The sequence below is a fragment of the Solanum dulcamara genome, chromosome 6, assembly GCF_947179165.1.
Source record: "Solanum dulcamara chromosome 6, daSolDulc1.2, whole genome shotgun sequence".
NCBI classification, from domain to species: domain Eukaryota; kingdom Viridiplantae; phylum Streptophyta; class Magnoliopsida; order Solanales; family Solanaceae; genus Solanum; species Solanum dulcamara.
In genome coordinates, this window is record NC_077242.1 from 9,489,313 (window position 1) to 9,515,140 (window position 25,828).

Below are 25,828 nucleotides of genomic sequence, written 5' to 3' on the forward strand. Positions count from 1 at the left end.
CTTTGTGGTAAACCTGAACTTATAAGTAAGGCATTCATCATTTCCTTTAAAGTTCGATTTTTCCTTTCTGCAATTCCATTTGATTGAGGTGAGTAAGGGGCAATAGTTTGGTAGATGATTCCAATTTCCAAATATATTTCTACAATAGGAGATTCATACTCTCCACCTCTATCACTTCTTATCATTTTTATTTTTTTATTCAACTAATTTTCAACTTCAGTTTTGTATTGTTTAAATGCTTCTATTGTTTCATCCTTACTATTCAACAAATAGACATAACAATATCTAGTGCAATCGTCAATAAAGTTATAAAATACTTTTTCCAACTACGAGTTGGTGTTGACTTCATATCACAAATGTCTGTTTAAATCAATTCTAAGGGACTGAAATTCCTTTCAACAGATTTATAAGGATGCTTAGCATACTTAGATTCAACACATACTTGACATTTTGATTTATTGCACTCAAAGTTAGGCAATACATTTAAGTTGATCAGTTTTCGCAAGGTTTTATAATTGACATATCCTAAACGTGAATGCCATAAATTATTTGACTTAAGTAAGTAAGAAGAAGCTTGAACTTTATTATTATCAACAACCATTACAGTCAGTTTGAAAACGCCCTCAGTGAGGTATCATTTTCCTAAATACATTTCATTCTTACTAACAACTACTTTGTTTGAAACTAGAACGCACTTGAATCCATTTTTTATAAGAAGACCGGTAGAAACTAAGTTCTTTCTCATTTATGAAACATGACAAACTTTGTTCAGCGTCACCATCTTATCGAATGTCATTTTCAGAAATACTCTACCATATCCTTCAACCTTAGCGATTGCAGAATTTCCCATATAAATAGTCTTATCAAGTGCGAGAGGGGAATAAGTAGCAAAAGCTTCTCGGATCGCACAAACATGTGACGTGGCTCCGGAATCAAGCCACCATTCTTTAGAATTTTCTACCAGGTTGCATTTGATCAACATTGCACACAAGTTTTCTACATTTGTATCAACCATGTTGGATTGATCTTTTTTCTTTTCCTTCTTGGGAGCACGACATTCCACAGCCTTATGTCCAGTTTTTTCACAGTTCTGGCAGTCTCTTGTGAACTTCTTTTTACTTGGATAGTTCTTCGGTCTTGATGGTTTCTTCCTCTTTTTTTGATTTAATTAGACCATCCTCAACAATATTTGCTCCATAAATATTGAGTTTCCTCTAGCCTTCTTTTCGGCAGCCTTATTGTCTTCCTCAATCCTAAGACGAACAATCAAGTCTTTAAGAGTCATCTCATTTTGCTTGTGCTTCAAATAATTTTTGAAGTCTTTCTATGAATGAGACAATTTCTCGATTAATGTTGCTACTTGAAATGTTCTGTTTTTATCATACCTTCAATGAATAATTTAAAATCAATAACACATTCAACAATATTAACAATAAAGCTATTGAATTTGATCATACCTTCTACCATGATGAATAATGACTTGTAGTTCTTGGACTTGAGACATCACAGTCTTGCTATCAACCATCTTATAGTCCAGAAATTTTAGAGCCACAAACTTCTTTAAGCCTGCATCTTCAGTTTTGTATTTCTTCTCAAGAGCATACCATAGTTCTTTTGAGGTTTTGCAAACACTGAAGACGTTATACAAGCCATCTTTCAATCCATTGAGTATGTAGTTGTTGCAAAGGAAATCAAAATGTATCCATGCCTCAGTAACAATAAACTTTTCGTTGTCAGGAATTCCTTCCTCTACCACAGAAACATCTTCATTTATAAACCGTTGTAGACTGAGTGTAGTCAGATAAAAGAAAATCTTTTGCTGCCAATGTTTGAAGTCAATACCAGTAAACTTTTCAGGCTTTTCTGCAGTAGCCATTGCTGTAGAAACTGGTGTTCTGGTTAAAGGCATTGTGTTTACTTCACTTGATACATTTGTATCTCCCATTCTATTTGACAAAACAAAAGTAGTGTTAAACAACAAAATAACCAATTAGAAATTTTTGTTCAACTCGATGAAGTTTTTATATTCTTCAAACCGAGAAAAATAAAAACTTAATTAACTTGATGAAGATTTTATTTCTTCAAACCAAGTTAATCACTGGAATAGAAAGTCTTTCGATTTTAGTCTCCAACTCCCCAAACAGAATATAAGATGAAGTTTTTAGGTTCTTCCAATTGTTAACCGAATGAATCTTGAATACTGATGAAGTTTTTATACTCTTCAAATTAGTATTAGATTCAGACAAAGTAGAAAATAATAAAAGGTTTTAATCTCCAGAACCGTAAGATACAAGAGAAAATAAATTAAATTCCTTAAGTTTGTTAATCCTCCTGTATTAAGGTTAGTAAACTAGAAACTATAAAGATGAAAATAAAAAAAATAGTATCCGAGTCCACATAATTCACTATGTGTCCTTAAGAAATTTAATCTCCTCACTGTACCCGAGGTTATTGATTATTTCCTCCCAAGATAAAATAAATAAACTATTAAAAAAGTAGCGGTACCTCAAACTTCAATAATTTCAGTGAACTCAAAAGCCAACAACAAAATCACACAAAGACTCAACTTTGTTTGTAAGAAAATATATGCAGAAGAGGAAGAAATTCAATATTTAAAAATGAGAGAAAAATCCTCTATTTATAGACAACAAAGGGTAGTGTGAACAAGTGCTTATTGTGGTTTATCGGAAAAGTCACAACCCTTCACGAAAGTCACAACCTTTCAGAAAAGTCGCAACTCTTCAAAAAAGTCACAATTTATTTTTATTTTTTTTTGAAAAGTTACAACCTTTCGGAACGGTCATAACCCTTTGGAAAAGTCACAACCTTTCAAAAAGGTCAAAACCTTTCATTTCCTATTCACACCTTTAAAACCCAATATTATGTAACGACAAAAATTCTCATTTTATGTTACAAGTGAATTAATGTAATCACGTCGTTATTGTTTTGTGACATTATGTCACGATGAAAAATTATACAATCTATCCAAATAATATTTATTAAAATAATTAAATACAAAATAATACAACACAATACAATATCATATGATACATTATGTAACAACCATCAAAGCAGAAGTGGTGAAACATTATTTTACCATCCTTTGCAATTAAATGGGATGCTTCTTGATTCTTTTTTCATTTTTAAAAGAAAATTTCATAAAAGGATATAGTATACATGTATATTATGTCGTTCAATAAGACTTTTATTATTTGCATAGTATCATCATTTTTTATTTTTCGTATCGAAGTTAGCGCAATTATACCATAGATACAATTCATATTGTTGTCATTAAATGCATTCTTAATTGACGCAAGTAATTAATGCAATAATGTGATAAATTACATTAATTTATGAAATTTATGTTATTGATTTGATGTAGAATTGTAAATGAGATACCAACAACAATTTATCTAAAAAAATTAAAATAAAATCTAACAATTTTTTTACCCCATTTACTCTTTTTTTTTCGTTTATTGAGAAGTATCAAAGTTAGCCTATGATGTGTCAACCATTCAACTTTTGATACAACATTTTTCGATCTGAACACAAAGTAAAATTACATAAATTATGTAATTGATGATATCGTGATATTTTTTCGGTATATGATGTATCATGATACATTTTTGATATATTACATCATGATACATTTTCGATAGATGATGTATCATGATAACTTTTCGATAGAGATTGTATCATGATACACTTTCAATACATTACATAATGATACCTTTTTAATACATAATGTATCGTGATACCTTTCTGATATATTACATAATGATATTTCTATATACATGATGTATCATGATAATACTCGGTGTATTATGATACAACAAAAACGTTAAAGAAATCAGACACATGTTTGATACTTTATGTTTGAACGATTTTCGATCAACAATAGTCTTTCCATTGGAAGAAGAAATATGTGGATACACTTATCGTTAATTATTTTTTTTCTGATATAGATAATCACAAAAATGTGAATTTAGAAAAAATTCTGATTTGAATTTGAAGAAATTAAAAGTAAATCATTCTAAATTGGTGGAGTCACAATATGAAAGAGAAATACGAATAGTATACGTGAGAGAAAGGTGAGAGAGAAAAAATAGGCAGATACAATTTTGAATTATCCGTGAAATAGAGGGGTTACAATCGTGTAAATATACTATCAAAATAATACTATAGCTTTGTTAGATAATTATTTAAAAGTAGATTTTAAAGAGTAAATATAAGGCTCATGTTTGCCTAGTGTATAGATTTCTTACACAAAAGCAGTCCATTTAAAAAAAAATAAGGCTTTTATTATAGAAAATGGTCATTGGGCTTCTTCTTTTTCCCAAAAAATGACGGACACCTACTCCTTTCTCAACCTCCCTTCTGCTTTTGCTTCGTCCTTTCTCCTCCTCCTCCTTCTTCTTCATCATCCTCTCTCCTTCTTTTTCGTCTTGTGATTTGCCAAGCCAAGATACGAGTCAGATAGTCTCCATGTCTGACCTGATTAGCTCAAAATTCGATGAAATCTATCATCATCGCTATTACAGCTGTTACATATTAATCAAAACTGAGAAAATTAACCAACATACATAGAGTAACAGATACGTAAAAAAAACAAAGACAAAAAGCCATAGATGTTGAAGTGGAAAGTTGAGGGAATATAGTAATACTAGTATGTATGTACGTTGTTCATTTCCAATGATACAATAATTTCTAGGAAATTAACATGAATTCAAGGATTGTTGCTTCTTTTGCGGAAAACTCATTGGCTAAACAAGAGAGGGGGTAACCAACTCTTGTAAAAAGAAAAGGGAAATTTTTGCATATTCTATTATTTGTCTCATTTTTTTACCTGGGCTAACCCTTTCTTTGATGGAAAAATAGTTTTCCATCTTTAACATTTTATCTTTTCTTGTTATATGTACACAAATTGTTGTATGAAACAATCTAGAGGGATTATATGACAGTTTTTGAGGAAAAATATCTCTGTGTATTTAAAATTTGGTATTGTTTAAGGTGATTTTAAGTTGATTGAGATTGAATAGTCAATGTATACTTCATGTATAGTTAAGATATATTCAGTTTTTTGAGTGTATCATAATGTATAGTCTATGTATAGCTCATGTATAGGTAAGCTATATTGTATAATTAGTATATACTTTCGATGACTTTTGACAAGCTATAATGTATAGTCGGTGTATACTTACTATGACTCTTGGCTATTTTTTAATGTAAATAAAATATGATTATATTTGTTGTAAACTAATTATTTTATTGTATAGATTTGAAACTAGCCCTTTTATGGGAAAATTGAGCATTAAGACAAACAAGTGATATACATCACAATAATTTGAAAGAATTACAATTCGCAGCTATAATTAGAATTTTATATCAATTTCTCTCTCCTCTCCTCCTCTCTCCCTCGCATCTTTCTTCTCCCTACACTTTCGCTCGCCTCTCTCTACCCCTTCTCACTAGCCTCTATCCTCTCTCGCCTCCTCCTTTCTCCCTCGATATAAATACAAACAATAACTATCAATGATACAAATACAAATGTTAACAATTAATATGCAAATACAAATATACTAATTAAAGTGGTATTCACTGATATAAATGTTAATAGTCAATATACAAATACAAATGGTAACTCTCCCTTTTCTCTGCCCCTCTCTCGGTTCCTTCCTTTCTCGTCTCCTCCTTTTTTCTCTTAATATAAATACAAATAATAACTGTCAATGATATAAATACAAATGTTAACACTCAATAAACAAATACAAATGATAGCTTTCTCACGGCAACAAATGGAAACAAATACAATTATACAAACCAAAGTGGTATTCACTGTCACAATTATATTCATTATATTGGTCGATACAAATCGTATTCAGTTACAAATTGTATTCATTGATACAATTGTATCCATTGTATTGATTGATACAAATCATATTCGGATACAAATTGTATTCAGTTATACAAAATATAAACACACAATGCAACAAATACAAAATGACAATAGATACATACAAATACACATGAATACAAATGCAATTTGTTAAGATATACAATATTTATACAATTATTCGTTTATACAAATCGTATTTCGTAAATACACTTGAACCTGTTACAATATTGATATAATTTTATTCGCCGGTACAATCGTATTCATTGATACAATTGTATTCGCTGATATAATCATATTCATTGATACAAATTGTGTTTGGATAAAAATTGTATTAATTGAAACATATACATACTAGTTACATATATACAAATATCCAACATATAGACAAATACAATTTACCTCTCTTCTCTCTCTGCCCTCTCTCTCACTCGCCTCTCTCTTCTTCTAACATGTAAATACAAATCGTAACTGAACAAACTATAGTTAGTTGGTCTGATTATATTTCTAGCCTTAGCTATTTACTTTTTTCTTCTTTATCAATTAGATCCAAATTAAAAATTCGGGCTCAGTCTCTTTATTATTTTGGGCCTTACAATCGACAAGCCTTACTCGCATTACTTTAGAAGTGCTTGAATGAATGAAATGAAAGTAGGAACATACATCATGCCAATTCTTTATGGAAGAGACACAACTGATTCAATTGATAACATCAAATTAGATGCATACACATCAGGGGAAGATTTTGCAAAGTTCTTACAATATTATTTAGTAAGTGTTTAAAGAAATTTTCGAAATGTTTTTTTGGTTTGTAAATACAATATTTCAGGATCTCTAACGTAATGAACAATTATAAAATTTACGAGAAATAAACTTAAAAATATTCAAATATATCACTGTTTTACATAATTTTTTATATCCTTATCTAAAAAAGACATCTAATTTTTTTATTTCGCTCAAATGACGTAATACTAAATTGGCAAAATTATCTTACAAGCCTCTTGAATTGATGAGATACTTATAACATACTCTTATGAGAAATCACTTTCTATGAGAGAAAGGAATTGCAACACAAACTATTTGTTAGCATGAATTTAGATTTCACAGTAAAGTAGGAACAGAGTCATTTTTGGTGGAGAGCGCTTTACTTTTCAAAATGAAAATTTCTAGCTTGATTCTCAATTAATTAGACCCAAAATAAGTAGCGGATATCAGAAGAAAAATCAAAAAGAAGAAGAGATATTTTCATAATTATCCGGAAGAATAAACTATTTACTGGCCTGCCCCTTAAACAAAATCTGCCCTTGAAAAATTACACCAGCGCAGTTATGAACCCTCGTGGTAGCACAATTCAAATATTGTATACCTTAACGGTACATCAATAGGAATAATTGAATCACAATATATACAACATGTGAATTGTATATCCAAAATATACAACATACATATCTATTGTATATTTTTTAAATATTTTTTCCTAAATAAATATATATAGAGTGTAATATTTTTTGTTTTTGAAGGACATTTTCTCCTCCTCTTTTTTTGGTTGTCTATACACTCCGTAAATGTTCAAAGAGAAAAGAATTTAGGCTTTTTATTAGAAAAATGTACTACTAATATTTAGTCAATGTCAAAATTGTTTTCTAAATAAAGGAATACCTCGTGAGTCTTTAGCCAAACTAGTGTTCTTGAAACAAGAAGATTCAATTAATAATATATATATATATATATATATATATATATATATATATATATATAGGCGATCTTCATTGGGATTGTACATAAGAAAATAAATGCTTCCCTTGCAAATTCTAAGTAGAATTTCCTAGCACAAACAAACATGACACTAAACTTAAATGCACCAAAGTTGACTCCATCTGAACATTAAATGACAAGTTGATGAGAACTTAGAGAGCCATAAGTGCTCATCTTATCCCAAAATTCAAAAATAACATAATCTCAAAATAAAATTACAATCAAATACTCTCTCCATCCCTCTGACGTTATCCATAATAATTTCTAAAAAGAGTTATCTCAACAGTCAAAATTATTTTCTCATTTTTTTTTAATTGTCATGGTTTCTTTTAGAGCTAAACGATATGAACTTTGACTAATATTTTAAGATGTTTTTTCATCATATAAAAAAATTGCAATTTATAGTACTTTTCGTATATTTTTTGAAAATCTAATTTTTATTTTAAAATATCAAATTAATATAATCTAATTTAGCTTTGAAAGTTAGTCAAATTAACTCTCGAAAAATAGAACTTGACAACTAAAAAGGAACGGAGCGAGTAATTATATTTTCTCATTTTACCCTCAAATAATTATTCTTGAAGACTATAAACACCTCAATTATGAGTGTCCAGTGATGTTGTGATTGTTCAAACCAATGAAAGGTAAAATAGTTACACTCCCCGTCCATTTTTACCTGTCTATGTTTCGCTTGACACATCCTTAAAAATGAGTAATTAATAAAATAATAAATTTAAATAAATTCAATGATTTGGAAAAAAAATGTTGGGAAATAAAGAAAAATAAGGAACTAAGTGATAAATTCTTTGTTGGTTTCTAAATTGTACAAGTAAAAATGACCATTTATTTTTAATATAGTCAATACGTAAAAGTGGACAAAAGAAGTAAATCCCATACTAATCAATGTTTTATATAAAGCGTGTAAAGAAAAATTATGATAAATAATTTGAGACGGCAACAATAAAATTGAACCAGATTGTATTACAAGTACATGTGATCGTAATTTATTTACGAGTAGCTGTTGGGTTGTCAACAAAAACATGGAGTATTTGCATCATATATTGGACCCACTCGAGTCACCAAAGTCTTCTTTTTTTTCAATATGATCACATTAATCCCATTAATTTCATAATTTAGCCAAAAACGTAATACGACGGGAAAAAGGAAAAAAAACAAACAAAAGATGGATGTAGTGCCATAGCACGTAGGCTAGGGTATACACCCAAATATTTTTGGCAATTAAGTTGAGAGGACTAGGTCAATAGAAATGTTCAAGAAGAAAAAGACATATATGTAGACTCCAACTTGACCTCAAAGTCTTGTTCATTGATCACAATTGGACAATGTCATAGCATTTATTGACTCCAAGGTTATAAGGAACAAGAAGTTAAGCTATCAGGCGTACACATTCTCTAGAGGTGATTTTTAAAATTCATTCTATTTGATTCGAACTCAATTAATCTAGTCATGAACATGTTGCATTCAGAGAGCTCTTCCATATCTTAGAAGACCATAAACCCATGTATTCGATAAAATATGAAAAATGACTTGTGGTTGGAAGTGAAAAACCAATCAAGATTGAATATATATAACAGATATTTCATAAAATTTATTTTAGCAGAATATATGATGACGATGGGTCGAGGCAGAGTATTTAAGAGGGCATGCTATTGTAGATGCTGTTTCCTTATTTTTCATATAGCTAGCAGGTCACAATTTCAAGGGCAATCATCTTCTCATACGTTTCTAATAGAAAAAAGTTCAGTACATATTGTTGTCACTTAGTCCACACAAGATTAGCTATCCTCCATAAAACTTTTAACGACAAATGCCAAATCCACAATATATAAATAAGGATAAATACACTTGATAAGGTAAAAACATATTGAATAATTTGAAGGATTAAAATTAAATAGTCGTTTAATCATTTGCTTAAATTTAAAATAATTGATGGATGTATGATATATGCCTAATATATATATAATCAGTGTATAATTTATAAATAATTACATAAATATATTCCCAGTCTTACGTGTGTAAGTATCAAACCTTGATTTTGTCATCTTTAGGTATAGACAAGGAAAAATGGAGAACAAACGTTAAAGAAACGGACAAATGAATTGAACATCAAAATGAAACTTGTCGTTTGGATATATATATATATATATATATATATACCTCATTTAGTGAAATTTGTCATTTGTAGGTCATAAGAAAGGCATCCAAATGAGACAAGTAACCAAATCTCTTTCTCACTAGTCTCTATTTTGTTTCTTCTTTCTCATCAAATCTCATACGTATTTCCATGCCAAACAAATTCCTGTATAATTTCTAACAATTTTCAGACGGTTTTATTGACTTCTTTCTTGACTCCCATATTAATAATCATGTGACTTGAAGACTCATCAACTCCTTGCAATTAATTCCAAGAGTTACAATAGTTTAGTATTTCTGTTACAATTTATATGATATAATTCTAATTGATATGGAGGTTTGTGAAAAAAATGAAAGATTTTTGAAATTTAATTTATAGTCCAAATCATATCATTATATTTATTGTAAAATTTTTTCATTAAGGATAAATAGATAAAATCCTAAAAATGTGAATGATAAAATAAAATAAAATAAAATGTGACACAAACTAGAAGGAGGGATCAGTAACTATTTTCTCAATTTCCTCCCCTTTATCACTTGCCTTGCAACTCTTCCTTTTTGTATTTTTTGCGTATACTTTATGTCGAAAAACAATGATAGTTAACCATCATCATCATCATACTCAATGTAATTTCACAAGTATAAGGTATGAGGAGGGTACGTAGTATCTTTGTGGAGTTTTTTCTGATAGACGCTCGACTCAAAAGTTCATGTTTCTAATGCTGGATCCTAAAAAAAGGTAGACGGAAAAATAGCAAGATACAAAACAAATAAATCTTAGTACACATTGAAGAATAATTAAGAAACTATGGGATAACTAAATAATACAATTGACACAGAGATAATTAACCAACGAAAAAAATAGAAGACAAGAAATGAATTTCAATCATTTCTGTTCTTTTCCTTGCCAACATTTAATCTTTGTATTGATAAGACATCTTGAATTACATTATTCAGCCACAAAAAGAATGGAAGATATATGTTTTAAGCCACCTATAAAACACAAAAAAATCTTATCAACTTGTATAGTAATCTAGTTTTCCTGATTACTAAATAAGCAAAAAATTAATTGAAGAAAGAAAAAATCTTTCTTGAAAGGAAACATGGGCGCAGCAGCTTAATTGACTAGCTATCAATCAATTTGCTGGAAAACTTGAATTCGCCACTTTATTGTTGCCATTGCTGCTGTTATTGCCATTGCTGGTGACACTACTATTATTGTTGTTGGCGGTCATTGTGGTGGTGGCAATAGTATTGTTGGTACCATTATTTGATTGCCCGGGATTGCCAATAAGGGAGGTGATGGCTGCTGCTAATGCTGCGGTGAAATTAGGATCATTGGTAAGGGCGTTCACCGTGTCAGCTAGAGGGTTGTGGTTGGATGGATGAATCGATGATGGCATCGTTGAAGGGTGCTGTTGTCCTTCCGAATCTTGAGACAATTGGAGGCCAGAGAATTTGGATTGGTTATACAAAGCCTGTCCAAATATCTGAGGTAAAAGTGCAGCTGGATTTGCTAGGATGTTATTGTGAGGTTGATTTGAGAATGGGACTTGGAATTGGTTAGGGGATCTTGGGAATTGCAACGGGTTCGGTGATTGAGTTAGGTCCAATGTAACAGTAGGGAATGGGGCCGAGGCTGAAATTGTGGCCATGCTGGAAGAGCAAGGGAGGAGAGTTCTCGCGAAGAAATTGGAATTCATTAGCCCATCTGCACTTGGCATAGAACCTGAGAGCAACATCCTCGCTGCTGAGGAAGTTGTTGAGGCCATCGCCATGGCTGCCGGAGGCAACAGATGGTTGTGAGTACCTTCATAGGTTGTGATCAAGATTGTTCTGTCCTCTGCACATCTTTGAACCTGTCAAAGCAGCAAAATTCACTTCAGTCAAAAGACTTTCTTAATTCCTTTCATTTCAGTATTCGTTGCCCAATAATCTGGACTCGATTTGAGTAGACCCACTAAGGGAGATAAAACACTCTCTAGTGTACAATTCTTTATTTGAATGTTCGAATCTAAGACTTCTGGTTGAAGGTATAGATTATAGAGATACCAACTATCCTACTACACTCCGAGGAGATGACTTTCTTTGCTTTATTTACTACTACTATAATATATAAATTCAGACGTGAATTCCTCAAGATATTTCCTACCAAGATTCTTTCTTGATTATTGTTGGAAAAAATATATTTTGTATTTGATCAAGAAAGAGCAATAGCAACGTAACACCAACTAGTATTGACAATCAATGTACAACTAACACATTATTGTTAATTAGAGTCTAAATTTACTAAGATTCTGACCTTCATGATTGACTAATATACTCTGGAAAAAAATCACCAGTACACAAATAAATTATTGGACAAACAGAAACATACTTGCTTCCGAACTGGACAACCAGCTGCCATGGTGCACCGGTAATAAGCCCGAGGGCACGGGTTTCCCTTCGCCATTTTCTGCCCATACTTTCGCCATTGGCAACCATCTGTGATCTGATTACACCATAATAAAAGAAGGTATCCATTAGTTACCATCAAATAATCTTTTAAAACCAAAATAAATATATAGACATTAAATCAAATGTTACATACCATGGGAGCCTCTGATCGAGCCCTGACCGAGACACGAGCCTTTCTCATGGTAGCCTCAGTAGCTTGATCAGCAGATTTATTAGCAGAGCCATTGCCAAGTCTTGGAATTTTATTAGGACCCCAACCAGGTGACCCTTTTTCAGGACTATCTTCTCTTCCAATCCCACATGTGGAACCTGATTCCATGTTATTCGCTGGTGATCGCGATTTTTCCCTGCCACTTCGTCCCTCTGATGAAGACAGGGAAGCCTCTTCAGCCTCCGAACCAGTACCAGTACCAGCAGCAGCAGCAGCAGCTAAGCCAAGATCCATAAATTGCCTAGGCACTATTCGCCCTCCTCCTCCTCCATGACCATTTTGGCTGTGGTGTGGCTGTTTCACTTCTTCACTTTTCCCATCACGTTGACCATTTTCTTGATTTTGTTGTTGGTGCATCATTGTCATCATATGCATCTGCAGGGTAGTGTAATTGCTTTTCACCTGATTTAACATATCTCTTAAACGTCGATTTTCACCGTTCATTCTTTCCAATTCAGCCTGAAGAACTACCAACTGAAATAGGGAGTGTCCAAAATTCATGTTAATAAAGCTAAATTACAGAATAGAGGGGTTTTAATTTCTCAGACAATAGTTTTTATCTCAAGAAGTCACCCTTTCTCAAATAATAGTCTTACCTCACTCTTGGTTCTTTTATCTTCAGAATTAGGGGATAAACCATCTTCCACTATGGACTGATCACTATAAGTGTTAGCTGTAAGAAGATGCAAAGCAGTCTGGACAAGGAGTATAATTGGGTCAAAATTCAGTACAGAGGTAGTTTTAAATTTAAAAGAGAAAGAAAGAAGCTTTTTGGTACAAATGGTACTACTAATTCTGTTAAGCTTACATTTATGTTAAAATCCAATTCAGGAGGAGGGGTGTTTGATTCTTTTTTATCAGTGTCATTGGCTGTTGTTGTCTCCTCAGAATTAGTACCATTTTTCTTATCAGCAAAGAAGTCCATTACATCAATGTGTGGTCTGTTTTGTTCTTCTTCTTGATCATGATGAGTAGTGGAGCAGTTAAGGTTCACTGGGAATTGAATAGTAGAAGGTGGCGGTGACCTGTTCTTGAATGGTGATTCCATTGATGAAAATAAAAATTTGTTATGGGGATAAAAGTGTTGTTGTTGTTGTTGGTTGTGGGGTTCAAGAAAAGAATTGAGGACAGTAGGAATAGGAAGGAAGTGTTTGATGGGATCTGGATCAAAGGAGAGTCCACTTCCTTTGGCCATATATGAAGAGAAACAGAAAGGGAGAGAGAAGAAGGGAACAGCAATGGACTCGGCTAATAAAAAGGGAAGTTGAGACTTGAGACTTGAGACTAGGGAAGTAACACCAAATACTAGGGGGAGGGAGTGGGGGGGGGGGGGGTTATTACTTTTTTGTTACTCTATTATTTTTCTTTTTTAATGAGAAATTGAAGGAGAGTTGAGTTTCTAGATTTGTTTGAACTTTGAAGAGAAATTGATGGGATTTGATTTTTCTAAAAATGAGATAATTGAGTAGTAAAGAAATTGGAAATAATGTTCAAGTGTTGTCCCCACTTGGAAATGAGCTGTCAAATATCGGACCCTTCTAGGGTTTTAGTGAGGTCCAATTGAAAGAAAAATTGGGTAAAATAGCTCATAGAAAAAAAAATTATGTAATCGAATTATTATGATATTTTTATATTATTATTCGTGATATAATAAATTGTAAATTAATAAATCAAAATCAAGATGAAAATATGTCGAATTGAATAAATATAAGTATACATAAATTTTCTTTGGTCAATTCAATCCAGTACTACTATTTCAAATGTATGGAAAGTAACATTTACTTTCTACTCAAACTTCATTCTAATTGAAAATATATTGAAGGGGGTGGGGGGGTTGTGAATATTTTTTAGAAAAAGAATGTCATTGATTGATTTTATTTTATTTTTGTCAAAATGAATAGTGAGAATATGACATTGACCCATTCAAAAAATTCACCGCCCGGATAGGCCCGACACTTGCTCGTGACGATGGAGTGTTGATTCTTTATCTTTGGGCTTTCTTTTGGATGCATTAGAGTCAACGGATTTCAGAGACCGGCCCACTTTATGACGACTTGTGGGCCTAATATTTGCCACGTATGATTTCTCCTCTTTGTCATTTGTCATTAGAAGAAAGTGATTTTTATATTTTATGTTTACTTGGTAAATGACTGTTAGTAATGTGTGGTAAATTTTGGTGGTCTCTCTCTATATTTATGGACAAGATCTAAATTTGTGGTTTTTATGCGAACAATACGTGAATTAAGGTAAATTCCATCTAAACATGATAAGAATGTAACGTGCTTTTAAATCACGTAATTTTATATTTGAAAAAAAAGGTATTTTGTTCATTTATACTTGGTTGTGTTTTTATACAAATAAATATGAAATATATACTAAAGATAAATAACATAATTAGTAAAGTAATTAAAGTAATAAAAGGAAGATCAAGGGTGGAATTATTTTTGAAAATGGGTGTGACACTATATCGAAAGAGACATTAGTGACAATAGATTTTTACTTATATTGCCGCAAAATATTTAGCAGTAATTGAGTTAATGTCGTTGTATTTAGAGTTGTTAAAGACTTTAGTGACATTTATAGAGTTTTGGTTATAAATACTCATATTATATTATTCTCGTTAAATATAATATAGCGTCATTTATATTATTACTGATAAATAATTATCGTAAAATTCTTTATTTGTTGTGGTGTGATATGTTACTATTTAATATTTCTTGTACTTCGATTATCATGTAATTTCGTTATACTTAGGATTTATTTTTTAATATGTTCTTTCATGCTTTTATTATTATTTTGTCTTGACTACTTTACCTTGTTATTTTCTCTTTTTTCGAACTGCTTTGAAGTTTATCGAAAAGAACCTCTGTACCTCCAAAATAAAAAATAAAATGCGTATACTTATTACATTTCGCATACACCACTTATGAAATTACATTAATTATATTATTATAATTGAACGAGTATAAATACATTCACTGTCTTCTAGCTCAAATTATTTTTATATCATTAAGATTTTTTTTTTTTAAAAAAAACATATGCAATATTTGTTCAATCCATTGTCATAGAAAAATTAATCGTGGCAGTGTATTATCACTAGATCTAATGTACATCCTCCCTAAAATTAAGGAGAAAGTGTCACCATTTAACTGATACTCCATTATGATATATGTAGACATATCATATAGTTGATATAAATGAAGCCACGAAAAAAGAGATGGAAGATTAGAGTTTGTTTCCATAATATATCCCTTTATTCCATTCAATTATCACTTTAGTTTTTTTAAGTACTAATTAAAATAAATAAATGAAAAATAAATATAAGATATAATTTATTAAATTATTTCTATTTAATAAAAATATAATAATTCAATTTATTTTTAATTTTTAAAGTAACAATTATTTTAAAATACTTTTTTAATTAAAGTAACTATTAATTTGGAACGGATAGAGTATTCTCAAATAAAAAAGAAATTAGGCCGCATGGTCCCAATTTAGTGTTGCCAGCCGTGTTGCAACAAAAACTTTTTGTAGTTGAATATTAATTCGGTTTAGCATTTGGTAATGTAATTTAGAGTTTAAATTTGAAGTTTAGACTTAAAATCAGTAATAGTTTATGATATTTGAATAAAACTGTAATTTTAATTTGAAATTTTTATTTCAACTCAAATCCTATTAAAAGGTACGATTTCAATTCAAAGTTTGTGATTTTTTTAAAACTTAATTTATAAATTTATATTTTTCTAAAAAGACTCCTAATTTTAAAATTTATAAATAAAGACTTATACATGACGTGAAGAGAACATTTGTACATGTGATGAGATTATATTAAATAATAATTTTGTTGATTTATTGGACCAATAAATCTTTATAAAATTACGTTTATTTGAAAGTTTGTAATAACATGTAATTGCAAGCATCTATTCATAAAAAGGAACTTGGAGATACGAAATTTGTTAATGTGGTGCCTTATGATATTCTGATATTTTATTATATGGATTATTTTTATATATTTCACAATTTTACTTGAGAATTAGAAAAGTTTTTATATTTTCAAAAGTTATGAAATTTTCATATTTTTGAGAAAAAGTGCAATTTTTGGAATTTAGTTTACAAGTCCAAACAAATTTCAACCTCATTTGAAATCAATAATTTGACATCATTTCCAAATGGGTCCTAAGAGTTTACTGATAAAACAGGGTTCACAGACTACTTCTCGGTCTTGTTATAAAGATTTTAAATTTTATAGGTAAACTTTAAAAGTGATCCAGAATTTTAAATTTATGCATTTTTATAATGACTTCAAATTGATACTTAATAATAATTGAACCAATAAGGGCGGCTCAACCCTAAAGCCACTAAAGCAGTGGCTTTAGGCCCGAAAATAAGGCCTCAAATTTATTCAATGTTATATATAAATAAAAATAATTATGTATTTATTGAATTTTTTTAATAGTTTGTTGTCAAAATTTTAACAATCATTATGCGTATATTTTCAAAATTTTACTATTTTGTAAAGATACAATTGATGTAATTATAATTAAAAGTTGTATGTAATTAAATTTGTAGTTATGTTCTACTTCTTAATTTGTCTAATTTTCATCTCAATTTGAAATCAACCATATTTTAACATTGTCTTTGTAAAACAATCTTTAATTCTTTGATGTGTCTTTTTAAACATTTCAAGCTCATACTAATTAAATTATCGAATTATTAAATTTAAAAAAATATTGTCTTAACTTTGAATGTCTTCTATATCATAACAATCACTACAATATTATTAGTTTAGACATGTCTTTGTAATTTAAAGTAATGAGAAATATTTTATAAATAAAATAATATTCTATTTGGCAATCTTAATTCTATTTTTAAATGCTTCTAGAATAATTTTGATAAGTTTGTGTAGCAATTAAACTCAATTGAAAAAGTTTTCAAAATTATAATCAAAAAAAATTTACCTAATTTCTAAACATGTGTAGTGTTATGTAACATACAATAATTTATATATGTTTAGCATGTCTTACAGAATATACAAAATATATTATACTGTCAATTAAAAATAATTATCAAATTATAATCAACTATCCTATATATAGATACACATACACTAAATAAACATATACGATCTCTTTTTTAAATTTTAGCTTTAAATCACTAATTTTATGAATCAGAAAATTATCGCTTTATATGATTCATTCTATTAAGCCACTCCTGAAATATATATATATATATATCCTAACCAGCCTTAACTTTTGGGTCATTTGACCAAAAATTTACCTTTTGTTTTCATGCATTAATGAAGAAAATATAGATCCCGTGAATAAACGGTTCCTAGCTTCTTTTTGAAGTTTGAATCATGTCAAAAAGTGCATGGTTATTCCCCCTCTCCTCTCATGCATGCACTTAATAAATTTTCTTATTTTATCTTCTGATTTCCTTTCCTTTTCCCCTTTTATATGACCAAGTTTCTACAATTCTCTAATTTTATCTAATGAGATGCGACATGTTATAAAATTTATGCACCGTAAAATTCTTTCAATTGATTGAAAATGCAAAGCTTTTTCACATTTTAGAATAAATTCTACAATTAAAAAGTAAAATTGAATTGAATTTCAGATTTTAATAAAAACTTACTTAAATCGTGTGTATACATTCAGCTTAGTTAAATAATCAAAGAAGAAGCAAAAATGACACAATTATTAAAAAAGTAATTCAATCATCATGTGCAAAATACTTGATTAACTATTAAGTATTAATACTTATAATTAAATTATGTGATAAATGTCATCTATTTATAATTAGTTGGGTATATATACTCGTTGCGAGTAACTTTTTTTCACTTTTTCCGTTTAACTTGATGTGACACATTTGTTATTTAAAGAGTTAGAAGATTTTGTTATTATTTTTTACAATATTTTCAAATATTTTAAAAATATTTTCAAATTTAATTATGTGATTTATAATAAGTACTATTTATACTCACTTCATGATATTTAGTTGAACTTATATTGTTAATGTTCAGGCATTTCCGGCAATTTGTTTTAAGTTATGCCTAACTTGTGACACTCAGGGAAAGCCTTGAAGACACATCCATATTATTATATTTTAAGCAAATTCTATATCGAATGGGATAAGAAAGTTATATATGAACTTTATAAGAATGAGTTTAGAATCAATCATTAAAATATTTTTGAATAAAAAATCAAGAGACAAATTCATGCAAGTCAAAATTCAAAGCGGACAAATATCTTAATGGTTAAATCAGGATCATTACTTGTTCGCATGTTCTGAAATTATTCTGACATGGGAACATAGTTTTTATAATTTTTAAAACTATAAAAACGTTGATTCTCATTGCTTCGTGAATCAACTTTTAGGAAGAATCATGATTACTTGAATGACTTCTTGTAGTTAACACTCTAGACACAATATAGAAACAGAAAAAAGGGCAAATCAAATCAAAAGTTCCAACAAGTAGGGCCTAAAAGTACAAACAAAAGGGAAATCTAAAGCCAAAGATATGGTACTGCTAAATTATATAGTTTATAAATTTACGTGGGTATGGAAATCAAAACGTGATTCTATTATATATTCCTTTTGTGTGGAACCAGTAGTACTCATCTTTCAATTTTCTTTTACAACTTTTGTAATACTCTCGTATGAGACATGAAGTTAATATCATGAAATATTACTCTATCATTATTGCAAATTTGCTGGCTATAAATTTAAGAAAGTATCTGGAGTTAAAAAGAGTCATTTTTTCTAGCAAAAATGTGTAAAGGAACAGTAGAGATAAGCAAAACGACAAATCACTTATAGTTCAGCGTGCAAAAAGAGTATCCTTTTGTGCATTTTGCTAGGGAAAATGGTTCTTTTGGCTCTGGATTTAATTCTAAAACCCCTTGTGTTAGTTAAGCCTAGTACTAATTTTGAGGTTTTACACATGTATGGTTCATGTTAGTTGGACGAATAAAGCGATTTGGCACATATTCTTCCTAGATTATGCCAATAGCTCTAAGTAAAGTTCATCTAAATCAACGTGAAAAACAAGATTCATTTGATTTGTTTCACTTTAGAGAAAGGAAAGTAGGTAAAATTGATAATCTATACGTTACAATATTCTAAAATAATTTGTGACATCACACTCCACATGAACAAAAATAAAAATTAAATAAATTATTATAATTAGTTAAAATTAAAGATTAAAGTATATATTTTTTTGGTAATTAAGTATGTTGTATTAATCACCAAAAGTATTGACTTACATAACAATAGCTTATTACAACTCATTAAGCTATATCTCAAAAAAAAAAAACAACAACTACAAGCTACCTAATACTGGTTTTGCTTTAAAAAATATAACTATGAACTACACATTTGGATTGGAGCTCTAACACATATTACATACACAATCTCCTTTGCTATTGTTTCTTTTGCGACTTTCTTCTTAAATATTCTGCTATTCCTTTCCTTCCACACAACATGTGTAACTTCAGGGTCCACCATTTTGAACAGTTGAGCTTGAATTGTCTTGCCCCTGGACAATTGAATAACCCATTGCAAGTGTCGGTCCCAACTGATCATATCATATTGTGGTCTTTGCATCCATTTCAGCACTTTATTCCACACAATTTTAGATAAAGAGCACTGAATAAATAGATGTTCTCTGGTCTCATTATGCATTTGACATAGGCTGCACTTCTCATCTATCACCATCCCCCATTTCAATAGCTTGCCAACAGTCAACAGCTTCCCTTGTAGTTGTAGCCATGTAGTTAATCTTGCCTGTGGTCTTGCTTGGAATACATTAATCCTTTCCATGCTACCTTCGGGTGATCTCTAAAGATTAAAGTATTACTATCCCCTATCTCCCCCCTCCCCCTGCAGAAAAAAATTATAAAATAAAATATAAAGTATTTTTTCTCACACTCCACCACTTTCTCTCATCATACCTCCCTCCAATTTTTTAAGTTTTATTTTTATTTTTTAAATTTCGTTTACAAAAGTTTTTTCTTTAAAAAAAATCTTACTTCATCTCCCCTCCCCCCTTCAAATAATAATTTAAATATTATTTTAATCTTTTTATCCTACCCCACCCCACCTAACCCTTCACATCCAAATTTTTTTCTTGTTTTATGTTAGATATATACATATGATTTTAGAAAAATATTTTTTACTTGCCGAAAAACTTTTATTGCTGTTATATTCAATACGCAAGTAGAAAGAAATATTTTTCTAAAAATATATGTACATATCTAACACAAAATGAGAAAAATATAAAATAAAAAAAAATTAAGAGTGGAAGGTTAAATAAGGTGGGTATAATTTATTTATTTAAAAAAATAAAAATAAAAACATTTTTAGGAAGGAGTGGGAAAGGAGGTGAACTATTAAATTTTTAAAAAATATTTTATAAAAGAAATATAAAAAAAATAAAAGGACGCGGGATTGCCGAGGGGGGGAGGTGGTGGAGCGGGTGAGAAAAATATTTTAAATTTTATTTTTTAAAATATAATTTCTTTTTTAAAAAATAATTTCTTTTTTTAAAAATAATTTCTTTTTTATTGGATAGAAATACTTTAATTTTTGACTTTCTAATATTAATAGTTTATTTAATTTTTGTCAAGGTAGAATATTTTATCTATGTGGAATGTCATGTGACAAGTTTTTTTCAAAAAATAGAGAGATAGTAGAGAGAGTGCATTACACACACCACTAAGGCGTGTTTCTCAAACTAATAAGTGATACACACACCACTAAGGTGTGTTTCTGAAACTAATAAGTGATAGTTTAAATATGAAAGTCACACTTTCAATAGTTGAAACTCAAAAAAGTTGAATAGTTTAAGTGTGTTTTTGACATTAGTTAATAACTTCATTTGTAATCATTAGCTAAGTTGCCCGTACCTAAAATAAATTTATGATAATGTATCGCTAGATATGATTACCGCTATAAATTTTGTTGTTTACTTATAAATTTATCCATCGCTCTAATTCCTATTTTTTAACAGTGCATAAATTTACTTATTCAATTCTCTTGATTATTCAAAAATTTAATATACCTTAATTTTGGATTGAATCTCAGTATAACTCAAGTGTAATTTAAAAAGATAATGTGTACGCAGATTTACTCCCATAAGTAGAGACTAGAATAATTAATTAGTTGCCCTCAATTAGGTCAATTAATGGATTCACATAAATGAGTTTTAATTTTCAACCTAGGCAATAAATGCTATTGATCATTTTTCAACTACAACACGTTTTATGTATACCATAGTCTATAGCAGCATTAAAATATATTAAAGCCATGATACCACCATTTGATTTCTTATCATCGTTTTTTCCGGCATAATCACATTTCACTACTCTTTTTTACATTATTCTTGGATTTCCATTGATGTTTTTTCCCTTTTGGATTTGCCTTTTTGTCTCACTTTATTAAAAACCTTTAATACAACTTTAATTTTGGGCGAATTTTAATTTGTGTGGTGTCTCGTTGGGTCAACAAGAGAAAACAATTTGTAGTCTATGCATAAATTTGAAAAAATTAATAATTTGACCAGTTCTAAAAGCTAGAATTACGATTTGTTTTTTTTTAAAAAAATAAAATAAAAAAATCAAAATTAGACTACATTTTATTACAGGTACAATTTGATCTTGTTTGATTCTCTTCTTGACAGCTCTAGGTCTTTGTTAAAGGGTTTGGCTTTGGCATGCATATAACATATTAGTGATCAATAAACACATCATCAAGGTTGTGATGAAAAAAGGGCAAGTGTTGGGAATAAAAATTGATTTTAGTAGAGGATGTTTTATTTTATTTTCAGGTATGAATCTAAATTAGTCGAGCGGTATCGAAATCGAAAAATAATAGAAAAAGGACTCCAATATTCCTCTAAAAAGAAGTTGGTTTTGTTAATTAGATGTGGAAATGTGTTTAACTACGTTGACCCTCATGTTTTCTCTTTCTCAAGATAGATCTGTACTCCTCGAATGAGTTTTATTGTAGACACAATTATATTTAATTCTATGGTTTTCTTTATTTTCACCTTTCTATATTTCCTCCAAATACATGTACATATATCAAAATTATGGCAGCAAGATTTTGTCAATTTAAGTATTGAAACAATAGGCTTAATACATAGTCATTCCTTTAGACTTGTCAAGATATTCCATTTATATGCTCGAACTAAGCTATGTCCTAATTGAATATTTCAACTCCTAATAAAGTTAAGTGTTTCAATTAGACACCTTCAGATCAATTTTTTTTTTTAAAATTGCACGTATTTTTATTCATCTATTAGGTAGTTAAGTTAACCACATAAAATAGTCTGTCTTTTTTAATAATATATTCATTAACCTCAAGTGAAAAATACTTGGGGAATTACTACTTATTGAGGTGAATTTGTATAATTAAAAGAGATTACGTATTTTATGTGGTTAACTTAACTAACTAATTGATAAATGAAAATACATACAATTTTTTTTCTTAAAATTTAAACTGAAAATGTCTAAGTGGAACACATTATTAGAAGTTGAGGTGTTCAATTGTAATAAAACTTAGTTCGATATAAATTGTAGTCCGAAAATTCTTGTGTTATCACTATCAGTTGGCTTTAAATTAAGGGTTGTTAAATATGAAATAATATGAGTTTGCATTCAATCCATAATCTTAAATAGTGAATGAAGTAATCTCAAGATTACTTTTACAATTTTAAATCATCATTTATTAATCTTTAGCTATTTCAATGATTTATTACATTAAATCATTATTCCACATTATCTGAATATTACATCCCCCCCCCCCCCATATTTTTGTAAACCTCAAACGTGATTCACTTGACTTTCCTGCACTTAGGACACATTTTCTACATTGGTTGGCAAATGCCAATATTATATATAGGGAAAATAGTGAAATGCCCCTTTAATCTATTATTAAATTTTTAATTACACATTTATTCTTCACGGAAATTCTATAATATTCCTAAACTATTTTAAGGTAAAATAAATTACTCCTTAAATGCTGAGTTGGCACAAAGAGTGCATTTCACTCTCTTTGAGAAAGTGAGAAGCAAAAAGCCATGTAAAAAATAATTTTATTAGATTTTTGTTATAGTTAAATAATTTATATTTTATTTTTCATTTAATTATTTTTTAAAAATAAAATGACCTCCACTTTAATGAAGGTAAATGATAATTACTTTCCCTCACCCACTTCCATGATAAAGAAGAAACATCACCAAAATACTTCTATCTTTGATGGATTGACTATGCCAGTGATGACGAGGAAATAATCGACGCAGAAGAGGAAGCCAAAAAACTAAGAAGATAAATTTGTCGTCATATTTTTTCGGCAATTTTTTCATATTAGTTTATCTTACTTTTCATCTTTTTTATATATACAAATCAATATTTCAAATTGCCCCAAAACTAACATCAGATCTGTAACTTTATTTACACTCAATTTACTATCAAAAAAATAAATAAAAAAAACCCAATTTCTTGTTCATCCTTTGCAAAAAGGTTGATTTTTTTCTTCACCCCATTTGATGAATTTGTATTTTCAGCCATACTTTATGTTCGAATTCATCATTAGAAGAAGATTCTTGATAAGATTTTTTTAAAAATTGACCCTTCTTTTTGCATTTTAGCTATACAACAACAACAACCCAGTGAAATCCCACAACATGGGGTCTAGAGAGGGTAGAATGTACGCAAACCTTACTCCTATCAAGGTAGGACGGCTGTTTCTTGGAGACCCTCGTCTCAGTAAAAGCATAAACTCATAAAAAATGTTAGATAAAAATAGGAAATTAAAAGCTTTATGAGAAAAACAACAAACAAATAACGAATAGATAACAAATAAATATAAATAAATAAATACAAATAACAAATAACAAATAAATAAATAATGAAAGCGTCACAGATAAAATAGAGTAGTCAAAGCATAGAAAGTAATAAATAGTAACAGAAATCAGAAATCAAAGCGCAAGAGATCGTAATTCACTACTACGCCTATGAATAGAGAAGAATAATGAGACTATGAACTAGCCTTCTACCCTAATGTAGGTCCTCCACACCCTCCTATCTAAGGTCATGTCCTCCGTAAGCCGTAACTGCGCCATGTCCTGTCTAATCACCTCTCCCCAATACTTCTTCGGCCTACCCCTACCTCTTCTATAATCATCCATGGCTGTTTCTTGGAGACCCTCGTCTCAGTAAAAGCATAAACTCATAAAAAATGTTAGATAAAAATAGGAAATTAAAAGCTTTATGAGAAAAACAACAAACAAATAACGAATAGATAACAAATAAATATAAATAAATAAATACAAATAACAAATAACAAATAAATAAATAATGAAAGCGTCACAGATAAAATAGAGTAGTCAAAGCATAGAAAGTAATAAATAGTAACAGAAATCAGAAATCAAAGCGCAAGAGATCGTAATTCACTACTACGCCTATGAATAGAGAAGAATAATGAGACTATGAACTAGCCTTCTACCCTAATGTAGGTCCTCCACACCCTCCTATCTAAGGTCATGTCCTCCGTAAGCCGTAACTGCGCCATGTCCTGTCTAATCACCTCTCCCCAATACTTCTTCGGCCTACCCCTACCTCTTCTATAATCATCCATGGCCAGCCTCTCACACCTCCGCACTGGGGCATCTGTGTCTCTCCTCTTCACATGTCCAAACCATCTCAGTCGCATTTCTCGCATCTTGTCTTCCATCGAGGCCACTCCTATCTTGTCCCAAATAGCCTCATTTCTAATCCTGTCGCTCCTGGTGTGCCCACACATCCATCTCAGAATTCTCATCTAGGCAATTTTCATCTTTTGAATGTGAGAAATCTTAACTGGCCAACACTCCGCTCCATACAACATAGCCGGTCTAACCACCACTTTGTAGAACTTGCCCTTAAGTTTTGGTGGCACATTCTTGTCATATAGCACTCCGGAAGTGAGCCTCCATTTCATCCACCCTACCCCAATACGATGTGTGACATCATCATCAATCTCTCCGCTGCCTTGCATGATAGACCCAAGATACTTGCAACTACTTCTCTTTTGGATGGCCTGAGCACCAAGCCTAACTTCTACGCCAACCTCCTGTGGTGTCTCACTGAACTTTCACTCTAAGTACTCTGTCTTGGTCCTACTCAACATAAACCCTTTAGACTCCAATGTATGTCTCCAATCCTCCAGCTTAGCGTTAACTCCGCTGCGAGTCTCATCAATCAGGACTATGTTATCAGCGAAAAGCATACACCATGGCACCTCACCTTGAATTTGTCGCGTCAATCCATCTATCACCAAGGCAAATAAAAAAGAACTAAGAGCTGATCCTTGATGCA

The 25,828-nt window shown here is 30.3% G+C and overlaps 1 protein-coding gene across 1 annotated transcript; it reads right to left on the reverse strand.

Moving 5' to 3' along the window:
• Positions 1 to 10,706: 10,706 nt before the first annotated feature.
• On the reverse strand, positions 10,707 to 13,737 carry LOC129892331 (probable WRKY transcription factor 31). The gene is made up of 5 exons (XM_055967901.1): positions 13,279 to 13,737; positions 13,067 to 13,165; positions 12,393 to 12,944; positions 12,180 to 12,293; positions 10,707 to 11,661 (listed from the first exon to the last, which is right to left on the reverse strand). Exons 1-5 carry the CDS (start codon positions 13,663 to 13,665, stop codon positions 10,939 to 10,941), a joined length of 1,875 nt encoding a protein of 624 aa, XP_055823876.1. The 5' UTR covers positions 13,666 to 13,737; the 3' UTR covers positions 10,707 to 10,938.
• Between the last annotated feature and the right edge of the window lie 12,091 nt (positions 13,738 to 25,828).

Coding starts and splice junctions, on each gene's coding strand:
- LOC129892331 (XM_055967901.1), bottom strand. CDS start 13,665: ATGGCCAAAGGAAGTGGACTCTCCTTTGATCCAGATCCCATCAAACAC. Junction 12,294..12,392: donor CTCGATCAGAGGCTCCCATG/GTATGTAACATT, acceptor TGGTGTAATCAG/ATCACAGATGGTTGCCAATG. Junction 11,662..12,179: donor GTTGTCCAGTTCGGAAGCAA/GTATGTTTCTGT, acceptor CTGCTTTGACAG/GTTCAAAGATGTGCAGAGGA.